General features: G+C 38.8%; 3 protein-coding genes across 4 annotated transcripts in view; 2 read left to right on the top strand and 1 right to left on the bottom strand.

The window, feature by feature from the left end:
- Positions 1-5091, top strand: part of LOC18044173 (cleavage and polyadenylation specificity factor subunit CG7185) — a 5492-nt gene extending 401 nt beyond the window's left edge. The window contains exons 1-2 of one of the 2 annotated variants that reach the window (XR_002905963.1): positions 17-2444; positions 4523-5091. Coding sequence is in view for 1 of the 2 variants with exons in the window: in XM_024185769.1 (XP_024041537.1) it covers positions 315-2291 (1977 nt within the window). In the remaining variant the exon portion in view is untranslated. Of the gene's footprint in view, positions 1-16; positions 2734-4522 lie in introns of those variants that run through there. The other variant, XM_024185769.1, reaches the window with a different exon arrangement.
- Positions 5092-6998: 1907 nt separating this feature from the next.
- LOC112099190 (proline-rich protein HaeIII subfamily 1-like) lies at positions 6999-7550 on the bottom strand. Its single transcript, XM_024186308.1, has one exon. The coding sequence runs from the start codon at positions 7548-7550 to the stop codon at positions 6999-7001; it is 552 nt and encodes a 183-aa protein (XP_024042076.1).
- A 2552-nt stretch (positions 7551-10102) lies between these two features.
- On the top strand, positions 10103-13978 carry LOC18044172 (T-complex protein 1 subunit epsilon). Its single transcript, XM_006438115.2, has 9 exons — positions 10103-10429; positions 11149-11467; positions 11612-11960; positions 12276-12408; positions 12495-12547; positions 12806-12908; positions 13088-13254; positions 13357-13470; positions 13585-13978. The coding sequence occupies exons 1-9, from the start codon at positions 10231-10233 to the stop codon at positions 13753-13755; spliced, it is 1608 nt and encodes a 535-aa protein (XP_006438178.1). The 5' UTR covers positions 10103-10230; the 3' UTR covers positions 13756-13978.
- Positions 13979-15199: the final 1221 nt, after the last annotated feature.

Here is a 15199-nt window from a genome sequence, read left to right as displayed (position 1 = left end):
CAGATTTGTGCTTTTTTTTTTTAATGTTATTAGGATGGACGGTGAAGTGTTTTCTTATGGTTCTTAAATGTATTCCCTTGGTCGGTGATGGATCTTTTGTATTAATAAGTGTTGATTATGTGTTTATACATATGAATCACATTCTGCTTAAATTTGAGCTATGTTGGTCTTTAATATTGGTGATCTTTGGCTCTAAAACCTGTTGATGTAGAGAAGCAGAACAATTTTGAGTGGTCTTTTATCTTTGTTCATAGTTCTGCATGGGAGGAATGGAGATAATATTTCTTTATTTTGATGTAACTTGGTCAGCTTAAATGGATTCGATGGCTGAAGAACAAATAGATTATGAGGAGGAGGAGTATGGGGGGGCTCAAAAGATGCAGTATCAGGGAGGTGGAGCTATACCTGCTCTTGCAGATGAAGAGTTGATGGGAGAAGATGATGAGTATGATGATCTATATAATGATGTTAATGTCGGAGATGGTTTATTGCAGTTTCAGCAGCCTGAGGCACCTCCCCCATCCGCTGGTGTGGGCAATGGAAGACTTCAAGTTAAGAAAACTGATGTTCCCGAGCAACAAGTTCAAGCTGGGGTCTCACAAGGGTCAAACGTCCCTGGGGTTTCTGTTGAAGGAAAGTACACCAATGCTGGGACCCACTTTCCTGCTCAAAATGATGTGCAGGTTGCTGTCAACAGACCAAACATGGGATCTGGTAATTACCCAGATGGAGCTTCTGTTTCACAAAAAGGGAGTGTCCAAGAGACAACTCATGATGCCCATGTTAGAAATATGGGTTTTCAAGGGTCTACGTCAGGTCCCCCAAGAACTGGAGTTGATCCTTCTAATATGCCGGGAAGAGTAGCCAATGAGCCTGCACCTGTGCTAAATCCCGGTGCTGCTGGTCCTCAAGGTGCTCTGATTCCAGCTAATCAAATGGGTGTGAATATAAATGTCAATCGTGCAATGGTGAATGAGAATCAAATCCGGCCTCCTCTAGAGAATGGTGGGACAATGCTGTTTGTGGGAGAATTACATTGGTGGACAACTGATGCAGAGCTTGAAAGTGTTTTGTCTCAGTATGGAAGGGTCAAGGAGATTAAGTTTTTTGATGAGAGAGCTAGTGGTAAATCCAAAGGTTATTGCCAAGTCGAATTCTTTGATGCAGCTGCTGCAGCTGCGTGCAAAGATGGAATGAATGGTCATGTTTTCAATGGACGACCATGTGTTGTTGCTTTTGCTTCTCCTCAAACATTGAAACAGATGGGAGCTTCTTACATGAACAAAAACCAAGGCCAGCCTCAATCACAGACTCAGGGAAGGAGACCTATGAACGACGGTGGTGGGAGAGGTGGTAACATGAATTATCAGAGTGGTGATGGAGGTAGGAATTTTGGAAGGGGCGGCTGGGGACGAGGTGGGCAGGGTGTACCCAACAGAGGTCCTGGTGGTGGAGCGATGAGGGGAAGAGGGCCCATGGGTGCAAAGAACATGATGGGGAGTAGTTCTGGAGCTGGAAGCGGTGCTGGACCTGCTGCTGGTGGAGGTTATGGACAAGGCCTTGCAGGTCCTGGCTTTGGGGGTCCTGCGGGTGGTATGATGCATCCACAGAATATGATGGGAGGGTTTGATCCAACATACATGGGTCGAGGAGGTGGTTATGGAGGTTTTTCGGGTCCAGGTTTTCCTGGGATGCTTCCTTCATTTCCTGCTGTTAATGCAATGGGCCTTGCTGGGGTGGCTCCTCATGTCAACCCAGCATTCTTTAACCGAGGAATGGCAGCTAATGGGATGGGTATGATGGGTTCTTCTGGAATGGATGGACCGCATCCAGGGATGTGGACTGACTCAAGCATGGGTGGATGGGTAGGAGAGGAACATGGACGAAGGACAAGGGAGTCAAGTTATGGTGGTGATGATGGTGCTTCTGATTATGGGTATGGGGAGGCAAATCATGAAAAAGGAGCAAGGTCAACTGCTGCCTCCCGGGAAAAGGATCGTGGTTCTGAGCGTGACTGGTCTGGGAACACAGATAGGAGGCACCGAGAGGAGAGGGAACAAGACTGGGACAGATCTGAAAGGGATCACAGAGATCACAGACACAGGGAAGAAAAAGATAGTTATCGTGATCGTCGACAAAGAGATCGTGACTCAACTTATGATGACAACTGGGACAGGGGGCCGTCGTCTTCCAGATCTCGGAGCAGGTCCCGAGCAATCCCGGATGAAGACCACAGATCTCGATCGAGAGATGTGGACTATGGGAAGAGGAGACGGCTACCATCAGAGTGACAGAGTCACGCTGTTCATTCTTCAGTGGCATGTCATACAAGACCTCATATTCTCTATATCTTACTGTATTGCTCTTGGGTTGCTACAATGCTTCTACCTATCGCTTTTCCTGGTTACTGTGGCCTAAATGCAGAGTGGTTTCTTGAGGGAAAAGTAAGTTCTCATATTTGTAGAAGGGAAGAATGGATTCTGTGTTCTTTCGTTCTGCATTCTATAAACGTTACCGCCAACACTTATTTGTTTGTTAAAAAATGATGAGTGACTTTGAGTTGCATGCCAATGGGGATATTCTATCTAGGGTTGGACTCTTGATATCCTTGCCGTGTATCCCCTTGGCTTTATATTTATTCTACTGAATCTATTTCTGAGACAATGGTTTTGGGGCTTCTGATCACATGTTACAAAGCCTACTCTAATTCTATGATAGTTTGAATTAGTTGTCCATATTGCTTTCTGCACCTGTGTCTTCTCGTAGTTGTTGATTATAGAATATGGTTTTTTTTTCCATGCCAACCCATTGAGTTATTTTATTGGGATTGTATTTAAAGGATGCTCGTAAGTCTGAGTCAGTGCATGACTTTAATATTTAAACTGATGCACATGATAGCTGTGTCCTGCTGCCTTCTGGGTCCTTTGCATCGCTTCAAATGACATTTAGATTTGAATTTGGAATTAGAATTCATCTGTCTTTTACTAGAATAGTTAAGACTTAGTGATGGTGCTGATGATGCTGACATATGAAGAAGTCAAGATGGAGGATGTTGTTCCTTCTGTGCGAACCACTGAAGGTCAACTAATTAAGGATTCTTAGTCTTATCTTAGAAAATGAAGTCCTACTTCAGGGGTTTCTCTCGGACTTGACAATGTTTGATATGTGGTCTTTGTATCTTCCCATCAAATTGACCTTCCTCAGAAGAAGCAAGAGCTGATATGTAGCATGCCTTTATTATTTTCTTTTCAAGTGAGCTTGATTTGATCAGCAAGTCATACTAGCAATGTTTCAAATATTGCTAGGGCATCGTAACTATTTATTAAAGTGGATGTTGGTCATCGTCCCGTTTTGAATTATATCCACAACGTATGTGTGGTGCTGCTTATGCTTGTGGATTACTTGGAATGTTAAATTCTTTTAGGTTTTTCCGTTTGAAATTGGGAGTAAGGATAAGTTGATATGGTGGCCAGATTTTTGGAGTTGTTGGTCTAGTAAATGGCTTCCGATCTTCTCTTTCATATCTTAGTGAATGTCAACTAAGAATCTGATTCTTAAAGCTTTTCTTGAAGTCGTGAGTCGTGTTTGATTTTTGGTGCTTCTGTTTTTGTTTGGATGTTTCATTGGATTCGTTTGCTGGTTCAGTGGATTGCTTGTTCACCTTTTTGAATTTTTTTATATGTTTTTCTTGTCCTTTGGATACATTCTTTTTGGTTTTACTCGAAAAGAAGAAAAAAATCACAAAGAAGAATAAGAGAGAGAGAGAGAAGCTTTTCTTGAAGGCATGGTTGGCTGCTTTCTTTTCTTGCTTCTTTCTTTCTTTCTTTCTTTCTTTTTCTTTCTACTGATCATTTGTGATTGTTATTTGAAGTTTCAATTAGCTATTTTAATTTGATTAGCTCTTTTGAAGATCAATATACTTTTAAATATTAAAACAGCTATTTGAACTTTTGTTTCTTCTTCCAAAACACTATTTTAGCCATAAAAGAACTATCTTCCAAATGATTATATATTTTAGAAGTTCCGTTATTTTGGTGGTAACTAGTATCATAGAAAATTTTACCTAATTTCTAGTGTATGATATTATTTTATCATGGTTTATCCTAGAATGAAAAGTTGTCATATCTGGTATTGTGAGTTTCAGCCGGGGACGGTAGTTTTTATAAATTCACATGGCAAATAATGTATTTGTGTTTTGTAGAAGTGTGATTCCCTTAGACTTTTGTTATGAATTGGTGGATTTGGGCATACTTGAGTTTGATATGTTATCTGATCAAAGAGAGCAAAACACCTTCCAGTTAAGGGCTTTACTTCCCTGTTATGAAATCTGGGCTGTTTATCATGTAGGACTTACATGAGGTCCCCATTCATGGGTGGTTGTGATTGATTCATTGATTGTAGGAATATGGTACTAAAATCATGTAGTGCTCTTTGAGGAAAGTTTAGTGGCCTCTTTGGCTGGTAGGTTTTCTTTTTCCAAGTCTATTGACATGGGGGCTTTTTTTTTTATCACCATATTCAGGGAGTGGAGTAACAACCCTCTGTTTTCATGAATTGATGAGCCTCAAGGAAGATGTGTTTGATGGGCTGCATTCATTCGCTTTCTCAAATATTGGCTTTGGTCTGTCAAGTGTGCAAACAAGCCTTGATAATTTTGGCTTTCACTTTTTCCCCCCCTCGAGCGGCCCTTAAGAATGTGTAAACTGCTCTCCTGGAAGAAAATGCCTAGAAATAGTTGAAGCCATGAAATTGTCAAAAAATGGAAAGGATTTTGTTTAATAGGTTTATATACCATTTTGTAAAGCATCATCTCATGTTTTGTAAAATTGAGTTACATGTATTAGGTCCATAGAATGTAAAGGCCTCTTTCATTATTTATTTGACTATTTGTGGCTCGCTGTGAGCTTGTAAGACTCTTGTACTGACTTTGAGGCACACTTGTATTTACATTTGATGCAGTGTAACTGATTTAGGATAGTCAGTGATGAGCTTTTAGTAATTTGTAACCTGGAATTGTTTCACTTGTAATTGATTATTGTAATGTGTAGAACTAGTTGCAGTTTCTACATAAAAGATAAAGGAATGTTAGAAGTGCGCTTTTTTTTTTTTAACCTTTATTATTATTATTATTATCTATGTAAGTTGTGAGGTTTACCTGCACATGGGAGTCGTAAATTGTGGACTTCTGCATCATTCTATTGGGCTGGAACCGAGAGTTTTGGTTGTTTTGAGAATGTTGCAGGTGAAGGCATGATGCCACATTCCATGTACATTTCCTCTTTCATATAGTATGAATTTGTTGTAATCAGATTTGATTTTCATTTGTACTGTTTCTTTTGATGGATTTTTTATGGAATAGATAGATCATTGTCTCTTTTTTTGTATACCAGTAAACTGATTAGGGATGAAAGTTTGGTGGTTTATTGAGAGGATTTGAAATAGTCTGCCCAAGTGTACATTAGGTTTCCTGTCTGAGGAATGAGATTGTCAGTTTTAAGGAGGCATATTCTCAGATACCCCCCTGACTATGTTGTTCCGAGGGTTTCTACTTGCTTAATGTGGAAAGCTGCCTTTCCCCGCACTGCAGCTGCAATTTTTACTTAGCGTGGCATGCTCTCTCGTGCATTATTCTTGGCTTTTGTATTCTTTTACAAGATCACTCGCTTCATCCAGTTCTGCTCTGTGAATCTTTAGTTTTGTCGTGTAATTTAGGAGTTGGGTATGACTGATTCTTGTTAGTTCCATGTATAAATTTTTCTAACTGCCTGTGTAGTGTACGCGTCTGTTCCATCTATCTGATGACCAATCCTCCAGTTTAATCTGCCACTCCAGGAATCTTTTTTAATTCCAAAATTTTATCTCCATAATTTATAGTTATGTATTTTATCAGCCAATCTGTGCTGTTACTGTTTCAGTTTCACAGGGGAAGACCCTCGAAAGTATATGCTGGCGTTGACTTCCCCTTTATTGGAAGTATTTGCCTTTCTTTGCAAGGCATCTGAGACTGAAATCAGAAAGCTCAATGCAAATGCCAGCGTTGTGCACCGGCCCTTGATTTGACGATGTTGAATGAGTTTCTTGTGCATTCTCTTTACTTATATACACAACGAGGTTCCTGATACTGAATGTTCGTGTCATATTTAACAACTTGAAGTTCCCGGCCGGGCCAACTAAATGTTAATGTCAGTCTGTCTAATTACAAAAATTAATGTCGTTTTCAGAATTCAAGAGTACAAAGCTGAAAGCTCAGCAAGTGGGAGAATGCAGCGGTGTATAACTCTGAAAACCTTTAACGTTTAACACTTGCGGCGACGAATTTCGTTCCGTTTATATAATACCGGATTGAGGAAAAAAAAAAAAAAGGTTAATCGCCGTCTATTATTGCCCTCGGATACGAACGTAAGTCGTCAATATTTATATATATTTCATTTACTTTGTTCGCCACCTTTTATTATTGCTTGCTGCAACAAGCGCTCGTCAGATCAGGGATTCCAAAGTCTCGTTTTAATTTCATCTCAATAAATTAAAGCTGCGATATTGTTTATCTAAATGCGCGGGATTAATAAAATCTTTAAATTAAAGCAAATCGTGACAATATTGTGATTGAATGCGAGCAATTTCATTTCTTCAGGAATAAGCACCACCCTATTCCATAAAGAACAAAAGGCAATTTGACCAAAGATAAAGACATGCATCGATCAGTCGGCATGCAGCCTGCAGGACGTAAATAATGGATAATATTTTTATATACGAGCCTCAACTCGGAAGAGGCACCCACAGGCACATATGATGATAAAAAATTGGTCAAACTTAGAAATTATCCAATGATAGATCCAAATATCTCCAATCCACAATATTTTAAAACTCATCATGATACGTAAAACCTCGAATTTTAATGACAAACAAATCCATATATCAAATGAGCTTTGCTCTAGGCAACCGATGAATGTTAGTCAATCGGGTACGTGGTTTTGTAGACGTAGCTAATTTGCTCATGATTAGTAGAAGAAAGCAGCAGCGACTGCAACACCAGCGACGAGGGCGGAGACTTTGAGGGAGCTTGTACCACTCCCTTCCGACTTGTTCTCATCTCCCTCGCCCACTGGTCCTGGCATTGCAACCTCAGGCAACTTAGCCTCGCCAGAGGGGCCTTCTGCAGGTCCAGGTCCAGCAGCTGGTCCACTGCTTGGGCCTCCTGCTGGGGCTTCTCCGGGTGCCGGTGCGGGTGCACCACCGGCTGGAGGTGCCTGTGTTGGTGCCTCACCGGGTGCCTGATTTGGATGCTGAGGCTGCTGGGGCTGCTGGGTAGGTGGCTGTGTCTGTGGCTGATCAGGCTGCTGTGGTTGCTGGGTAGGTGGCTGTGTCTGTGGCTGATCAGGCTGCTTGGGTTCCTGGGGCTGATTAGGCTGCTGTGGCTGATTGGGTTCCTGCGGCTGATTAGGCTGATGGGGTTCATTGGGTTGTGGCTGAATAATGGGTTCCTGCTGGGCTGAGGCCACACTGATAATGGCTACAAAAATGAGAGCAAGAACAATGACCAGGCGAGCCATCATGTCCGATGGGGTTTGTGTTTTCGTCTTATTATTTTTATTATTTTTAATTTTTTGTCCCCTTATATGCAAGGTTCTCTACTGAATATAGAGAACAATGCAGATCGTTCAAATGCTGGGGATGATTTGAGGAAGAGATTGTCGGGTTTATTTATGCTGATGGGTTTGTCCTTGATTAGGGGAATTCATCATATCTTGTGGTGGCACCCGTTGCTTTATTTCCACAAACTCAGGATAGCCATTCTGAGCTGGTAAATAGGAATTAATTTAACAAATTGGGAAGAAGCTTTCTTTTGCCTAATTTTAGTAAAAATTAGGGTTCCATTTCTTTGCCAAATTCCAACCAAATCGTCTTTGATTTAACAAAATTCTTGTTATTTTACTTCAGTTTTCTACGTTACCAAGTCTCTATTTAAATGATTCGACCATTTTTTTTAATGTGTAAACATATAAATTCTATGATCTAATATTATTATAATCACTTTTTTCTCGTCATATTCATATTTTACCTGCACAAAGACATCTTTATATAAGTCCTTGTTAATTTTATATTTTTAATTAGGGTAATTTTTAAAAACCTCCCTGAGGTTTGGACTTGTTGCAAGTAGATGGCGAGAATTTATTTATTTGTAAAAAATCTCTTACCGTCAGTTAACTTTAACATTGGCCGTTAGTTGACTGTGCAAAGACAATATTACCCTTAACAACAGTTTGTAGACAAAAATAACTAAAAAAATTTTAAAATTATTGGCGCGAAAAGCACAAACCCTATTTTTTTACAATTTTATCCTTGTCAATTCCAAAGATTTACACTATCATAGGTAAAGATTATAACTATTTCATTTTCAAGTTTTTAATTTTATCTTTTTTGTAGGAACTTTAAAAAAATATCAATAATTTAAAGAGGGTAAAATAGCCAACAATTTTAATTTTATTTTTAGTTATTTCCGTCTACAAACTGTTGTTAAGGGTAATATTGTCTTTGCATAGTCAACTAACGGTCAATGTTAAAGTTAACTGACGGTAGAGAATTTTTTACAAATAAACAAATTATCGCCATCTACTTGCAACAAGCTCAAACTTCAGGGGAAGTTTTTAAAAATTACCCTTTTTAATTATGGGCGGGCTATTTACATCGTAAAAAATATTATGAACACTCAACTTCGATTTTATAACTAAAGAGTGTCTTATGCAATTAAATAAAATATTATTCTTAACTATACCCTTCTATTAGATTTTGATATAACTTTATTATCACCGATAAACTATGTCGAATCAACAACATTTATCTATGTGATTATCTCCGTGTAATATTCATTACCAATCATATTTGCAGCATGTCCCAAGATTCCTACAGAAGCAGAGCTGCCAATTCCTACAGCATCATTACTGTTATTTTACAAGTTCAAGGCTCCAAGCAACTCCCTTTTATGATCCAAGCATGCATTTAGTGCGTTTTACACATTTAACATCGTCTCCTTCAGTGGAGTTGGTAGAGTTGTGAGGAATAGCATTATTGAACGGAGTAGTGTATCTTTATTCGTCGCATGGATTGAGACTGAAAAAAAAAAGGTTGCAATTAATGTGAGATAAAATTAATCAACTTCATCTTGATATTAGAATGAAATTAATAATGACGCAAAGAGTTTGTAGGCCCCCTCCAAAAAAAACTATAATGGGTAAGTGTGGGTTTAGGTGTGGGTAAGAGAGTTTTATGATATATATATATATATATAGTTTAAGAGAAACATGGAGGTTTATATTTTGTCCTTTGTTATAATTGTAAGAATGAGGGTTTTATAAGATTATTGGTAGGGTGCCAATAGTTTTATTCTTATTCAAAAACACATAAATATTGAAAAGAGTAGTCATATTTAACTCCCTTAATTTTCTCTCATTAGCCCCAAATTTTAATTAACCCCATAAAAATTTTTAAAATGACTTCTCTCTCTCAATATACCCCAAGTAATTCCAAATTGACCCGTATTGCCATTTTTTAAAAATCCTTTTCCATAGCCCCATCATTTACAACCCAAAAGTCTATTTAATTTAGGCATAGATGTCAACAAAATTAAACATAATTCTTTGAGAAAAATTGAATTTACACCCTTGTTAGATCTGCAACAACAATGAATTATCTTATCCTCCTCTTGATATCTCCATCTTAGCCATTGGCACAAAATTAGTATTTGATAAACAAATATTTTTATTTACGTTGACACCGTTATCGTAGGGTTATTTTTATGGATTTTTTTCTATTAATTTTCGTTTTGGTAGATCCCACATTCTTTATGGCTAACAATTTTTTTTTCAAAAAAATAACATGTTTATTATTACGTAATGTAATTATTGGTGGCTGGTGGGAGAAATGAGGGATTCAAAAGTCAGGAGCATGATATGTGATATAAAGCCCAACCCAAGACGAAACCCCAGTCTTATAGCACATCGAGGAAACGGGCCGGCTGACATATACAGAGAAGCAGGGGCCCATTAAGAGCCGATGTAGAATTACGAAATGACCACGAAGTTAGGGCTTTTGAAAAACGAAAACACTCGCGGCCAGTCAGTCTGTTCATTGTTCACTAAGCGAAAAAAGCACTGAAAGTTCTACACTCTTCTTGTGAAGAGAAGTGGAAGGGGGAGAGGAAGCAGCAGCTGTGAGAATCAAGGATAGGAGAAAATGGCGTTAGCGTTCGACGAGTTCGGTCGACCGTTCATATTATTAAGGCAGCAAGAAGAGAAGTCCAGATTGCGCGGACTCGATGCTCAGAAAGCCAACGTTTCGGCCGGCAAAGCAGTGGCTCGGATCCTCCGAACCTCCCTCGGACCCAAAGGCATGGACAAGATGCTCCAAAGCCCCGACGGTGACGTCACCATTAGTATGTTCTCTCAACCTCAGATATTTCTCTCTCTCTCTCTCTCTTGTTTTTTATTTTTGTCTTTTTAAGTTAACGAAGTTAGCGATTAGGGTTTTTCTGGATTGGCTATGGATCTGAGTGAGTGGTATGTTGAGAGAATGTTTAGAAGAATTTAAGTGTTTAGATGGTTGTAAGTAGTTTGGTTAAATTGGTTTACGGTTCAATTATAGATATTATGCTGAAGAAATTATAGGTGGCTAAAACAATGCCTTTTAAACAGAGTTTACAGGTGTTCATGTCTTTCTTGTAAATCATTTTATGCCTTGCAAATGCAGTGAGTGGAGGCATTAATGTTGTGAATCATATAATTGCTGTACCATGTCTGTTGAAGTTTCAGCCTTTAGATTTTTCTCTGTTGGCAACTTGATTTGCTTCTAAGACATTTGCAGCTCGTATTGGAAGGCTGCTTGGTTTTAGTGAAATTTTACTGCTTTCGGTTGCCACACTGTTTGTTTTATCATCACTCAGAAATTACTAGGAATGGATGTAGTCTCCGCGATCTTTTGAAGTCGATTTTGGAGATTGAGTTGAAGTAAGACATTTTAGGCCTTGTAATGAAAATTTCTTGTGGGTTGGCATGTTGGTGATTAAGAAAGTGAAATGATGCTCTGAGATTGTTTCTTAAATTGCTTTTTAGGATGTGTTTGGCTTTTCTTATTCCTATATATGTGTGCTTTCAGCAAATGATGGTGCCACAATCCTGGAGCAGATGGATGTTGACAATCAAATTGCAAAGCTGATGGTTGAATTGTCTCGGAGTCAGGACTATGAAATTGGTGATGGTACAACTGGCGTTGTTGTTATGGCTGGTTCACTTTTAGAGCAAGCTGAGAAGCTTTTGGAACGGGGAATTCATCCTATTCGGATTGCAGAGGGCTATGAAATGGCTTCTAGAATAGCTGTTGAACATTTAGAACGTATAGCTCAGAAGTTTGAGTTCGGGTTGAATGACTTGGAGCCTTTGGTTCAAACTTGCATGACTACTTTAAATTCGAAAATGTAGGCTTGTCTTGCTTCTTTTTCTTCCATTTTTATCCCCTAAAGCTGTTCTGTTGAAGGGTTTTTGCCCTCATGTTGATAAATATTTCCTTATGGTGATCTCTTAGGATTTTACTGTTAATCTCAAAATTTTCTGTTTTGCAGGGTGAATCGTTGCAAGCGCAGATTGGCTGAGATTGCTGTCAAAGCAGTTCTTGCTGTGGCAGACTTAGAGAGGAAGGATGTCAATTTAGATTTGATTAAAGTTGAGGGAAAAGTAGGGGGAAGGTTGGAGGACACTGAGCTAATATATGGAATTACTGTTGACAAGGATATGAGCCACCCTCAGATGCCAAAACGAATTGAAAATGCAAAAATTGCCATCTTGACCTGCCCCTTTGAGCCCCCTAAGCCAAAAACAAAACATAAGGTGGACATTGATACCGTGGAAAAGTTCCAGACTTTACGTCAGCAAGAGCAAAAATACTTTGATGACATGGTTCAAAAGTGCAAGGTGAGACTTGTTTATAGATTTATTTGGATGGTTACCAAACTAAAAGATTTTGTCAAAATGTGACTGCAGTTTTCTTATCTCATTTACCAAATATAAAGCACCCCCTGTGCCTCTCCACTAATTTTTCTGTGATATCTTAAATTAATGGTCTAGATCTTAGTTTACAGAGCTGATTTAGAAGTCAAAATAATGTTTTATTTTTATAATAGGCCATTTGTTTTTCTTCTTGTTAGATTCTCTTTTGGTTTTATTGTGAGATTGGTTTACTGTGCCTCTATTCTGTCTAACATTTATTTTAACCTTTTCTTCTTGTAGGATGTTGGTGCTACCTTGGTCATCTGTCAATGGGGTTTCGATGATGAGGCTAATCACTTATTAATGCACAGGAACCTGCCTGCTGTCCGCTGGGTTGGTGGTGTAGAATTGGAGCTGATTGCCATAGCCACAGGTTTGTGTTGATTTAGCTGCTTCTGCTGCTTCAGCCCCTGTTACAGCTGCTTTCATTACTGAAGTAATGGTATCTTCATTTTGTAGGTGGAAGAATTGTTCCAAGGTTTCAGGAGTTGACACCAGAAAAACTTGGAAAGGTACATCCTGCTTTTTCTTTTCTACCTTTGGTTTGCGGAGAAATGTGGGGCAGTTAATTAGAATTATAATGGCATGGTTTGGTGTAGAAGATTTCAATGGGAGTAGATTTCTAACCAGCACTTGTCTATCTGCACCTTCGGATTAGTGTTTCTGACACTATTCCTGTGTTAAAATTGCAGCCTGATTCATGCAATTTAATTTCTGGCATGGCCACCGTATGGTACAATTAATATATTTTTTTGTAATTTTATTTTTAGGCTGGTTTGGTTCGAGAAAAGTCTTTTGGTACTACACAAGATAGAATGCTGTACATTGAACACTGTGCAAATTCTAGGGCTGTAACCATTTTTATCCGTGGAGGTAGGATCATGTTCCCTTGTTATATTATTAAATTCAAAATAATCTTTGTTGGTTTATTATGTAGGGAAATGTTATGGGCTAATGGAAGTGCTGAAGAAGAAAATAAATAGCCTTGAGAGAAGGATCCTTAAGTATTTAGATGGTCTCACTCAGAGTGATGGTGTTTTATGATGTGTTAGGTAACAAAATGATGATAGAGGAGACCAAGCGGAGCATACATGATGCCTTGTGTGTGGCTAGGAATCTGATTCGCAACAATTCTATTGTGTATGGCGGGGGTGCAGCTGAGATAGCTTGCTCAATTGCTGTAGATGCAGCTGCAGATAGATATCCGGGAGTTGAACAGGTAAGATAAACTTTGTTTGTTAAACCTTTTTCACAATCCTTATTTTGCTTTTCATTTGCATATGATTAATGCATGTGTAATTGGTTGCCCTTTTATCTGCAGTATGCTATCAGGGCATTTGCAGATGCGTTGGATGCTATCCCGATGGCACTTGCAGAAAATAGTGGTCTCCAACCTATTGAGACGCTATCGGCTGTGAAAAATCAGCAAATTAGGGTAATGGGATAACAGTGATCAATCTCAGCTTTAAATATGCTTATGATTCTCTTTCCCCACTATATGCTCTGTAATCCCGTTGGTTTCTAAATTTCATTCCTCTTCATTATGCAGGAGAATAATCCAAACTGCGGAATAGACTGCAATGATGTTGGAACCAATGACATGCGTGAGCAAAATGTCTTTGAGACTTTGATTGGGAAGCAGCAGCAGATTCTTCTCGCAACACAAGTTGTGAAGATGATTTTGAAAATTGATGATGTCATTTCCCCCTCTGAATATTGATTCATTGTAAGGTCTAAGTTTCTGTTTGATTTTGCTTCACCAAGAATGCATTTCATGTATTTTGTTGGCTTGGTATCGACCCTGTCCACTTGATAATGACTGACTTTAAAGGTTATGGGTTGGTTTTTGTTAAAATTGTACCGTGAGTTACTTTTTCTGGTAGTGAGAATTGATGATTTTGCTTGTTTAATTTTAGATTTGCAACTTACTTGATTCCTCTTTACTCTCTTGTATGCTCAATCGGTTCCTTAATTCTCAAAAATGAATTTCTCGTGTCAATAGACACTACTTTTTTCATTGCGCAAGTAATGGTAATGTTGTTTGTTACTTTATTGTACTTATGTATTGTACTTGATGTTGTTTGTTACAATACTGGCATTTTTCCATTGGATTTTTAGCGGTAGGGAGAGATTGGGTTTAGCAGAGAGGCGAGAATTGAGACAGTTTTGTGCCTGTGTGGTGTTGGGGAGAACTTACTTGCCAGACAATGCATTGGAGGATGGTGAATGGGTATTTGATCAAAGTTGAATGGCCACTCTTGCCGGCGATGCAGAGAAACCAATTAAGGGATGGTCCCTAGTGTCTGTTTAAAAGGGGTATTTTGTGAATTAGATCTTGGGCAAATAAGAGTTTTGTTATTTGCCCTGGGTCAAATCCCGAAAACTAAAACAAAACGATGTCGTTTCCTCTTCTATTTGAAACGCTACCGTTTTACCCTAGCAAAAGCTCTCCTCTTCGTCTTCTCTTCTTTGTTCTTCGTTTTCATCTTCTCCTCTTCGTTTGACCAGGGAAATTTGCCATTCGTTTTGTCCTCTTTGTTTTCGTCTTCCCTTCCTCTTCGTTTGTGATATCCCTCCAACTGACCTGAAAATGGCATCAACATTTATTGGAAACTCGACCTCAATTCAGGAGATGTTCAGGCGTGTGAGCGAGCAGTTCACAACTATATTTAGAAGGAAGGCCTTTCTTCATTGGTACACCGGCGAAGGTATGGTTGAGATGGAGTTCACTGAGGCAGAGAGTAATATGAATTATTTGGTTTCTGAGTATTAGCAATACCAAGATGCTACAGCTGAAGAGGATTATTATGAGGATGAAGAAGAGGAAGTTCATGACATGTAGACCTGATCATGTTGTGTTTGATTTGGTAATGGCTGGTTAGAAGTTTTAATTTATGGTTGCCAGTCTTTGGCAATTGTAGATCCAGAAGGGGTATGCCAATTATGTTATCTAAAAGTTTTTGGTTTTGTTCTTTCATTTTCCATTTTGTTATCGCAGAGAACTAAGCAAGAAACTTAGTCTTATGTCAGAAAATATTAACAGCTGCTGAAAAATCGAAGAGAAAGAGCTTAAACAGCTGCTGAAAAATCGAAGAGGAAGAGCTAAGAGCAGTTGTTTTTCTGCATAGCGTCTTCGTTTCTCTGCCTTAGGAAAATGCTTTAGT

This window comes from Citrus clementina, unplaced genomic scaffold (genome assembly GCF_000493195.1).
Source record: "Citrus clementina cultivar Clemenules unplaced genomic scaffold, Citrus_clementina_v1.0 scaffold_4, whole genome shotgun sequence".
Lineage (NCBI taxonomy): Eukaryota > Viridiplantae > Streptophyta > Magnoliopsida > Sapindales > Rutaceae > Citrus > Citrus x clementina.
This window is presented reverse-complemented; position numbering and strand designations above follow the sequence as displayed.

Coding starts and splice junctions, on each gene's coding strand:
- LOC112099190 (XM_024186308.1), bottom strand. CDS start 7,550: ATGGCTCGCCTGGTCATTGTTCTTGCTCTCATTTTTGTAGCCATTATC.
- LOC18044172 (XM_006438115.2), top strand. CDS start 10,231: ATGGCGTTAGCGTTCGACGAGTTCGGTCGACCGTTCATATTATTAAGG. Junction 10,430..11,148: donor CGACGGTGACGTCACCATTA/GTATGTTCTCTC, acceptor GTGTGCTTTCAG/CAAATGATGGTGCCACAATC. Junction 12,409..12,494: donor GCTGATTGCCATAGCCACAG/GTTTGTGTTGAT, acceptor TTCATTTTGTAG/GTGGAAGAATTGTTCCAAGG.